The sequence below is a fragment of the Equus asinus genome, chromosome 2, assembly GCF_041296235.1.
Source record: "Equus asinus isolate D_3611 breed Donkey chromosome 2, EquAss-T2T_v2, whole genome shotgun sequence".
Lineage (NCBI taxonomy): Eukaryota > Metazoa > Chordata > Mammalia > Perissodactyla > Equidae > Equus > Equus asinus.
The window spans coordinates 183,093,033-183,103,706 of record NC_091791.1 but is presented as its reverse complement, the minus strand read 5'-3'; the positions used below and the strand labels follow the sequence as shown (position 1 = coordinate 183,103,706).

Sequence of the window (10,674 nt, the reverse complement as noted above, 5' to 3'; positions counted from 1 at the left end):
CTCCCCAAAGGTAATCACTATCCTGATTTCTCACACCATAGATTAATTTCTAAAACCATAAATTAGTTTCTGAGATTTGTGCCAATAGAATCCTATGTACTCTCTTACTCCCGGCTTCTGCTCAATATTGTGGTTGTGGGAGGCACCCATGTTGATGCACGTAGACGCAGTACATTTACTGCCATTGATGAACAGTATTCCACGGTATGAATATGCCACAATTCGTCCATTCTACTGTTGACGGACGTTCGGGTTATTTGCAGATTGAGGCATTTATTAATAATACTGCTAGACATCATGTACATCTCTTGGTGAACAGTGCATACTTTTCTTTGGATATATACCCAGGAATAAAATTGTTTGGAGAGAGGATATGCAGAAATGCATTTCAGCAGATACTGCTACTTTTCTAAAGCGGTTATACAAATTTACTCTCTCACCAGCAGTATACGACAGTTCCCTTTGTTCCACAACCTTACCAACACTTGGTATTGCCACTCTTTTCAATTTTAGCTATTGTGGTGAGTATCTCTTTCTGGGCTTCATTCTATTTCATTAGTCTATTTGACTCCACTTACACTGCTGTCACAGTCTTAGTTCCTGTAGGTTATAAAAACTCGTTTTCTGGTAGAGTACGTCCTCACCTAGTTCTTCAACTTTTCAGTTCTTTACCTTTTCTATTTTTATATACGTTTGAGAAGCTTTTAGTGACTTGTTATTCTGATGGCATTGGCCCATATTACCACAGCATGTAATCATTAATAACTTTCTTTTAAAACTGTCAATTTATTAGTTTATAAACTCAATTTATTGCTTTGCTCAAATTACCAGAGTATACATGTGCACAGTTCCGAGTTCTAGAGGTAGTGCACAGAGCCCTAGATTGGATAGAGCTCATTATCATCTTATCTTCTAATTCCTGTGACTGCACAAACCTTGCAACCTTAGAGTAACTGAGATGTTTCCTACACAGCCCCTTACATATCTTTGCTAATTATTACCAGAGCTCCAAACTAATTTCAGTCCTTAAGACACCAGCCCTATCCCTCTTCAGCTTCTAAATTCTCCGTCAACACTAATTTGTAATCTCTAAAGACCCCTGTTATATCTTTTCCCCCTAGGAAACTGCCACTGCTTTTACATTCTAACATTCCTCATCTTCGTAAGGAACCAATTATGTCGTTCCCTGAATATAAATTCCATATTTCATTTCTAAGAATAAAGAATTAATTTTAAACATTAAAAAAAAACCCAAAATTCAACTTTTAAAATGAAACCAATTTCTAAATGCACACCACTAAAAAAAGCTGGTAAAATTAAAATTAGAATTCTTTATATATACATCAGCAGAGCTTAAGATAACTGAAAATTGCTCTTCGTATTCCCAAGATCTCTTTTTTTCTCCCCATGTATTACAGCCCCATCACCACCACTCCCAACAACTGAGCTTTAAGCCAAAACTACTCTTTTCTATTAGCACCACAATTGTTCAAATTTTCCTGGGTAAAAATAAGTGAACAATACTTAATTTGTACAAAGGATCTTAATGCATGCAATTATTTTAGATTCACTAAACAAAATTTTTTTTAAGAACTAGGTTAAGTTTATGGCCATCCCTTTTAAGTGTTTACAAACCTTTTCCTCATGACACACGACACATAGGAAAAGAAAATTTGTACTGCATGCTGGAAAGTATTAAAATCTTTGGATGAAGTGACTCTTGGTGGAAACAAGTGGCCCAGGGATGCAGGTAGCTAACTCTGCAGTTTGAGAAGTTCTGCTCATTTCCTGTTTATTATTCCAAGAAAGGATTTTTTTAAAGCTTTTTCTTTTAACATGTTTGTTTACATTTACACAATGCTAGAAATGCTGCTGACATTTTCACTGTTACCATTTCCTTGTCAAGGGAAGGCATTATGAGTATTTAGTCAAAACTAAAGCTACAGTCAATGTTAAATTATGAATTCAAAAAAGGAAATTTAAGTGCTGTCTTGTATAAAGCCATCAAAAAGTTAATACAAGTACTAGTCTTAAGCAGTCACACAAGTCTAAGCCACATTTATTTGCACATGTATAGTAATGGGCAACAGATACTCCAAATTCATACAAATTTATAAAACAAAGTTAATAATCACTTGGTACACTTGCGTGTTATCTTGCTCACAGATTCAAGTGTAGATTAACTTCCTTCATTTTGTAAACTTTCATACAATACTTAAACAAAAATTCTTGAAAACACATTATTGGCATGTTTCAGAGTTAGAGCCAACACAAAAGTTAAGACAAGACCACAAACTCAAAAACCAAATTTAGAATATACTTTTCTACCTCCCTCCCCTAGAAAGAAGTGATTATTTTCTTTAACAGATATATATGCTGTATCACACAAGTAACCACGGAGACAAAACAATGATGCTCCCATAATCACGAAGAAAATGCCAACCAAATTATACTATTTTAAGTTATCTACCAAATATGTGGTTTAAAGATGAGGAGGGGAAAATGCTTAGATTAAAATAACAAGGGAGATTAGAAAAAACAGTAAATGATTTCACGGAGAACTATTATGTTCCCCCTCAAAGCTGCAAAGATCTGATTTTGACAACTCAAAATAACTGCCTAAGGCAAATAAAAGTGAGGAAACTTTCAAAGACATTCTAATCACGTTCAGTATCTAGTGATAAAAGCTGAAAATGGTATCAAGAGGATATTTATTATACAAGCGTCAACGAGGACATCTCAAAACTAATGAAAGAAATGCACATTTATTTCTACAAAAGCAATGTATGATACAGAATTAGAAGGGAACAGACTTAAAGATTTACCTATTAAAATATACAGATTCTTACTGAAGAGTATAGGATATTTAAAAAAGATGACAAGGGATGTTAATCTTTTTTTATTATTATTATTTTACATATTTTGGAACCTCACATAATTTTGATAAATAACTCTTACAAAATTATGCAAAAAGTACAAGAATGTCTGGTAAACAAACAGTCTGTATTTTCCAAAAAGATTTTTTACAACATGCAATTCTTAAGGCAGCATCCTCCTTACAAGGAAAGGTAATCCTTTTACTCATCAAGAAATCTTCTGCTGCAAAGAATAGGCTAAGAAAGCCTGGCTTCTTCCATTAACGCCTTTTGTCTTTCCTGTCTGATTTTCGGTCTCTTTCACTTCTCGACGATCTTTTGCCTGATCGACTACTCTCGGATATAGACCTTTTCCTGTCGGACCGGGAATTCTTATCCTTTGATCCTTTCGTATCTCTACTACTACCACCTTTTGAAGATTTGTGACTTCTTTCTAGTCCTGAAGTATCCCTTCGCTTCCGATCCACGCTCCTTCTGTGCTTTCTATCTCTGTTATGTCCCCGGCCCCTACTCCGACTTCTACTCTCACTACTGCTAGTAGTGCTGCTGCTACTGTCTCTGCTGCTGCTGCCACTTGTACTGGAGCTGCTGCTGGAACTACTTCGACTACTACTGCTACCGCTGCTGGAACTGCTGCCGCTGCTGCTACTGGTTGAACTGCTACTGGAACTGCTACTGCTACTGCTCCGACTCCTGCTCTTGCTCGTTTTATTCCTAGCTCTACCTCTACTTCTGCTCCTAGTTTTGGTTTTGGTTTTGCTCTCTGGATGCACCGTCAAGACTGGCTCTACTGTCACCTCAGTGAGTTTTACAGATTCTAAAGGAAACTCCTTCCTCTCAGGCAGTAAATGCCCTTGCTCCTGAATGACCTGAGGAGGTGGCTGAAAAACAGCTAAGGGCAAAGTCTCAGGCTGAGAGAGCGGATGGGGCTGGAGCACTGGCTGGGGCTGGGACTGAGATGGGGGCGGGGGTGGGGGCTGAGGCAGGGGCTGAGGCTGAGCCACAGGCTCAGGTTGGGGCTCAGATTCTTTCTCTTCTTTTTCCTCAGGCTCATTTTCCATTTCGAGAGCACTAGCATTCTCTTTCACAGGAGAAAGAGATTTACATTCTTTATCTGGCTCAACTTCAAATTCCATCTCTGGCTCCAATTCTTTGCTAGTTTCATTTTCTGAAGGTTCTACACTTTCCACTTGATTGGTTTCCATGACTTCCTGCTCAGCAATGACATTTTTGACACTCTCGACCATCTCTAGCACATCCATAACTTCTTCAGGCTGACTATCCTGCTGCTTCTCACTTTCCCTTACCTCAGTTTCCTCCTCCATCTTAACCTCCATTTCCTGCTTTTGCTCCTCCTCCTCCTGTTCTTTCTCCACATCGCTATGAACTATACCTATTTCCTTTTCCTCTTCCTCTCCTGGTTCCTCTATTTCTACATCATTGTGCTGATTACCTGTCTCCTCCAACTCTTCCTCTCGCTGAGCCACCTTACCCTCTTCTTGCTCCGCCTTCTGTTCTTCATTACGCACCACCTGATGCTCTTTTTCCTTCATTGATTGTCTTCTAGGCCTAGCCTCCATTTTATTTATTTGTTCTGCAAATTCGATGCGTCTACCTTCAAATAAAGCTAAGGGATAAAAATTTACATGTGTAAAATTTACCATCATTAAGAAAATTCAAAGTCGTAATTTGACACCTGGTCAGAAAATGTTATTGAGCTTTATCTCAATGTCTTTGTAAAGAGATGATGACCAGACTGATAATGGCAAGTAAGTAATTACACATTGACATAAAATGATAAAAGCAAAGATCCACTGGAAACCTATATACTAAGAAATTAGTAGCAGGCAAAACTATACCCCATTATCTAACTGATGGAAAGAGAACAACCTTTTGCTATCTTACTTCACGCTAGATAAAAAATAAAATTTATTTTAAACAGAATCAGTTTCATGGTATCATATGATGCATTAATTTTTCTGATCCCAAGGAGAGATAAATCATCCAACTGCCATCTTAGCAATGCCCATCCTTCCATGTATGCTTTCTCTATGGACTACATCAGTGTTCACTTTTCCCCCTTACTTTATTAGCATTTATATCTGGTTACTAAGAGTACCAAGCAAAAAGAAGCCAGCTCACTCAAACATTTAAGAAATTCACATGTATTAAGCACTGCCTACAATGTAAGTTTCAGATTAAAATTCATCAGGAAACAAACGCCCCTGCACTCCAAACATATTAGCACCTTAGAATAACTTTTTTAAAAAATCAACTATTGAATCACAATTATTACAGGAAACAAATGTGTGTTGTGTTACCTTACCCATTAAGAAAATTTCAACAGACTGCTTCAGTACACTTACCATTCATTTTTCTCTGTGATTCTTCTATTAATTTTTGGGTAGCTGGACACATTCTTCCAGGAATATAGAACAAATGGGGCTTTGTCTTAGTTCTTATATATTTAATTATCTTGGCGTTATGCTCATTCCATTCTTCTTGCTAAAGAAAAGGTAAAAGTCAGTGCTTTTGTAAACATGAATGATCACCCATTTTAGAATTCCAAAATACTACTCACCAGCTGCGCAAGCTCAACCTTCTGTTCCAAAAGCCGCAGTTCTGTTTGTTTAGCACGCCTCTCTTCGAATAGTTCTCTCCTCTCATTTTCAACCTGCTTTCTTTCTTCTTCTGCCTGCACTTCAAGTTTTTGTTCAATTTCCTGGCGCCTCTTTTGCTAAAGATAAATAATAATCTTTAAGAGCTTATTACACATCCTGATTATGTGAAACATTACAATTTTCCCAAGCTATCTGTATACATCTCACATTTGCAATTCAGGATATCAGCTAATTCAAACTTAGCACTTAGCATTTGAGGCTGATTGCAATTTCTCTTTTCAGGAAATGGGGACCAAAGCTTGTTCACATAAAAATCTAAATTTCAAGGCTATTAGCCATAATATCAGTAACTGTTCCATTTCAACACAACTTTTAGTTAAGCTTCATTCATAAATTGACCAAAAAAAAAAGCAGTGCCTTTATAGATTAAATTTTCAGTTATTTCTCTGACCAAATCAAAGAATTTAACAGAAGCGATGTCCTAATGAAGTAATTAACAAACTAGTCAACTCTCCCTCCCTTTTAAAACATCTACTGCCTTATTCTTCAAACATTAAAATGCGTTTAAGCCTTCTAAATTCCCTAGTAAACAAATGCTAAAGTAAAATTTATAAACCTTCTATAACTGAATTATCACCTCTCTTTCTACTATAGTTCACCCCTGAGAAGCAAAAAGTTGGTGTTCAACTCTGAGGACACAATTTTGCAGCTTGAATAAAATAAAAACTTCTGGGGCTGGCCTGGTGGCCGAGTGGTTGAGTTCGTGCGTCCTGCTTTGGCAGCCCAGGGTTTCACAGGTTTGGATCCTGGGTGCGGACATGGCACGGCTCGTCAGGCCACGCTGAGGTGGTGTCCCACCTGCCACAACTAGAAGGACCCACAACTAAAAATACACAATGATGTACCGGGAAGCTTTGGGGAGAAAAAGGAAAACATTTTTTAAATCTTTCAGAAAAATATAAATAAATAAAAAACAAAAACTTCTGGAAAGATGACACAGTCACATAAACTGTAGAGGGCAGGTAATGTTTATGCTTTTGCTTCCAGAGTGCTAAGTATTGCCTCTGAGTGTGTAAATAAGTCTTGAAAAAGAGAATTACAGAACTAGTTACAAAGACTGAGTTCAACTCTCCTATTTGAGAGAAAGCACTCTCAAGCCTAAAGAAGTAAAGGGACTCGTCCAGGACCAGGAAATGAGACTGCGGTAGAACCGAGAGCAGATCTCAGGTTCTCCTGACTCACAGACCAGGGCTCTTTGCACTACAAAACCAGGTTCACTCATTTACTTCACAGCACATCAAAAAAAGACCAGTTAATAGAACGACTCCAGAAAGTTTTATAAGTTTTTCCTTGGCTTCATTTTAGGCTTGCAATGAAGTCTTGCGAGAGCTTTTCAGCTCTTTTTTAAAAAATATAATCAACTACTTTGGTAATTTAAACAAAGGAAGAAAAGGAAATTTACTGCATAAATACCCTTTCAGTAGCAACAGTGGATTCTTGTTTGAATTTCTGAAGGGTGCCCATCAACAAGCCAAATATTCGTCGGTTCCTAAAGAACGGAAAAAGAAAATTCAATTCCAATGTTCCACTTCATGTAGGCCCACCATTTCCTAAAAGAAACATACTATAGACACTTGAACAATTCCTTAAGTTTTCTTAAAATGGCCGTACTTGACAGGAGTTCTTTCCCCCAGAAGGAGACTAAAGATACCTTTGCTTTCCCTTTTCATCCATATTTTGATCCTGGATAAGGTCTCTCCGTGTGCGCTCTTTGGAGGTAGCTACAACTGAAGACTGCAAAGCCGGCTGCGAGAGACAAGAAATCTCAGTAATTTTACTAGCACATGGGTGGCACTCTTTCAAACGTAGCAAAGTGAAAATACTATATTCATCCTCAAAGAAGTTCTTTCAATCTCAATTACCTTTTTAACATCATCGTCCTCTGGGTCGCTTTCTTGGCGTGATTCTCTCCGAGTCCGACGCTCCCCGCCCAGCCTGACACAGGGAAAAGAATTTAAACCACCGCTGTAGAATGTGCCTTAAGTGCATGCCAAGGGCAAATGACTACTTTTCTAGGACTCATTTCCAGAAGCCTCATTCTACCAATCTCCAATCCCATTTTCTTCTTTCCTCTGGTAGTAAAAGCATAAAACGTTATCACCAATGCCACATCCAAACTGTGATCTCCTATGATATATTTCTCAAGCTGGTTAAATTTTTGTAGTACCAGACAGAAGAGTGGCACAGACTGATTATTTTCCCAATCTTGATTCTTCTTGTGACCTTTTCTTTTGGTAAAATATCTGTTACTGTTAGTGAAGAAGTGAGTTCTGGGAGATACTGGCTTTCTCAGTTCAGTCAAATACCAAGGGAACAGACTCAGAGGAAACGGTATACTATTCCATTCTAACCCAACCCAATCTGACAGTATTTATCTTTGAATGCTACCTCAGAACACAGAGCACACAGGCACACCTGTACAATCTTTGCCTCCAACATACCTACTGACTGCCCCTTCGAGGTCTCTCTGTTTGGCTGGGGGTCCTCCTCCACTATCTGAGAATCCACGCCTGCAATTAAAGAAGCCCCACATAAAGCACTTGAAGTTTAAGATAAATGATATCTCCATTCAGCAAGAGAATTTAAATTTTTAATTAACACTTTCATTGAAAGTAACCTTAAATGCACACTCGCTCGAGATACTTGCAAGCATGCTTTTAAAAACTACAAAAATGAATTAAGTTTACAGAAAACGGGTACACTTAATATTTTCTCCCGTGTCTAGTTTGGCATGTAAATGAAGTTCCAGGATCAGTCCACAGAAAACTACACCTGGTCGCAGCTTTAAACAAAACAAACGAGACACTCCGAACATTGGCTCTACCACGATTTTTGTTTCACCCGATACATGACCTTAACATAGGAAGCCCCAAGACTTAGCAGAGGGATTCAGTCCTAAGGAAACCTTACCTCAGCAATAAACTACCACGTCCTCTACCTCCACCAGGACCAGAAAGGGCCAGCAATCTGGCTTGGATGGGCCTACAAGAGAGCGACAAATCAGTACAAAAATCGCATGTGCACACGTCTAACGACACCAGACTCTTCCACGGGCGCCGTGCAGCCCAAAGAGAAAATGACCAGAAAAGTTCCAAAAAGACGGTTTCGAACCCACGTGTTGGAAACAGGGCAGGAGGTCCCATTTTATTCAACTTCCTTGTTTCTCCAAGACCAGCATCACAGGAATGATGTTGACCTCGCTGCCACTACACATCAACGAGTTCGGATTGGGTCCTGAAGTCGCCCACCCCAAGAAGGCGCACGTGGGCAGGGGGCTGCGGCGAGGCGGCGGCCGCATCCCGGGAGGGCTGCGGGCACAGGGCCGGGCGGGGGAAGCGGCTTTGTGCGGCGCTGCCGGGCCTGCAGGCCGAGGGCGGGAAGCGGCCGCCCGGCCTCCCCACGGGCGGGAAGCCCGCCGGGCGCGGCCCGCGCTCCTCCCCACACGGCCGAGCCCGGGGCCGCTCGACGGAGCCTCAGGACTCCCCGCTCGCCGAGGCCGGGGTTCCAGCGCCGCCCGGCACAGGCCTCAATGTTCCAGCCTTCTCAGGCTGGCCGCCCGCCCGGTCCCCCCGGCTGCTGGCTGCCCCTCGGCGCCGGCATTTCCCACCGCCCCTACCTCACGTCATTCGGATCCCGCCCGGTGAGCTTGCGAATATTCTCGTCCACGTTCTTTAGGCTCTCTTTGGCCTTTTCTAGCTGCTCCTGCAAAGTTCTCACTGCGACCGCCATCTTCTCCCCGCAGCAGGCTTCGAGACTGCTCCACAGGCCGCGCCTGGCCGGGTCGCGCCGCGAGACGCGGGCGGATTGACAGCTGGGCTCAGCCAATGACGACAGGCGTTGCTTTTCGGCCTCAACCACTCAGCGGCCGGAAGGGGGAGAGCCTGCCGGCCTTTGTGACTCCGGGCCAATGAAAAGTCGGCCGGGCGGTCCCCTCCCTCCCCAGCTAGCTGCTGGTGGCTGCGCTCCGCTTTTAGCGCAGGCCGGGGCGGGCCTGAGTCCCCGGGTCGTCCGAGACGTTGGCTCGCGGGCCTACTCTTCTGGCGGGTAGCGCGGAGCGTTCCGGCCCTTTCAGCCTGTGCTATGACGGGCCTTAAACTCTTTTAACTGCCTAACCACATCAGGGTGGGATGGAGGCGAGCTATTTCCCCCTTTTCCCCGGTAAATGATTTGATTAGGAAAGGGTGCGGCCATTCTGTTGGTGCGCATGCTCAGAGAGGGGCTGCGGGGCACAGGCTTCCCTCGATTAGGTGAGCCGAAAGTGAGCAGAGGGAAGCAAAGAATGAAGGAACAGGAAAAGTCATTAACCGTAATAGCTAACAGTTATTTTGTTCTGTACTCTGTGTCAGTCGCTTTACGTGCCTTATCCCTCAAAAACCAAAAGCTTGAATAAAATGCCTGCTGTTACTGATAAGGACGTTGAGTCTGGAGATATTGTAACCGTCCCTAGGTCACACCAGCCGGGAATCGCCGTCCGATCAGACCCTGTGCAAGGATGTACTAGAAGAAAGAAGCGACGGTGAGACAGACGAGACAGGCCTAGCCTCTACACCTGGCCTAGAGCTGGTTGGTTTAAGATGGGGTCTGGCGAGGGGCACTATTATTAGTTGTGTATGTGAGGGAGTGTCATCCAGCTTCTCATTCCGCTCTACCTGTACTGCCAACGTGAGAACCGGTTTTGTTCCAGAAATATATTTGCAAATTATAGCTCAGAGAGCATTTCCACACGGAAATGATGTTATGTATAATCTTTGGGTTCTCATCCTCCATCGGTCAGCTAAGCATCCTCCTTGAACTAAGCATTAGTGAGCCAACTATATTTAACTGGAGTTACCCTTGTTAATTCATCCAACTGCCTTTAAAAGCTCCTAGTGTATAGAGGCAGTAAGCTAGGTTCTGAGGATAAAGCCTAGAACAAGATAGCTGTGGTCCTGCTTCAGTGGGGTTCGTAGACTCATTAGGGAGCAAAGATCACTCATGTACTCATTCATTCATTCAACAAATATTTATTGAGCGCCTGCTATGTGCCAGGCACTATTCTAGGCACTTGGATACATCAGTGTACAGTAAAGATCTCTGCCCTCAATGAGCTTGGTGGCAGGAAGAGTGTGGAGACAGAC

The 10,674-nt window shown here is 41.9% G+C and overlaps 1 protein-coding gene across 1 annotated transcript; it reads right to left on the bottom strand.

Annotated features, from left to right (window-relative positions):
* Positions 1-2,030: 2,030 nt before the first annotated feature.
* On the bottom strand, positions 2,031-9,353 carry PNN (pinin, desmosome associated protein). The gene is made up of 9 exons (XM_070504285.1): positions 9,174-9,353; positions 8,468-8,539; positions 7,999-8,067; positions 7,420-7,492; positions 7,209-7,303; positions 6,971-7,046; positions 5,458-5,613; positions 5,243-5,381; positions 2,031-4,503 (listed from the first exon to the last, which is right to left on the bottom strand). Exons 1-9 carry the CDS (start codon positions 9,284-9,286, stop codon positions 3,137-3,139), a joined length of 2,160 nt encoding a protein of 719 aa, XP_070360386.1. The 5' UTR covers positions 9,287-9,353; the 3' UTR covers positions 2,031-3,136.
* Positions 9,354-10,674: the final 1,321 nt, after the last annotated feature.

Coding starts and splice junctions, on each gene's coding strand:
- PNN (XM_070504285.1), bottom strand. CDS start 9,286: ATGGCGGTCGCAGTGAGAACTTTGCAGGAGCAGCTAGAAAAGGCCAAA. Junction 7,047..7,208: donor GATGAAAAGGGAAAGCAAAG/GTATCTTTAGTC, acceptor TCCGTTCTTTAG/GAACCGACGAATATTTGGCT. Junction 4,504..5,242: donor ATCACAGAGAAAAATGAATG/GTAAGTGTACTG, acceptor TTTATCCCTTAG/CTTTATTTGAAGGTAGACGC.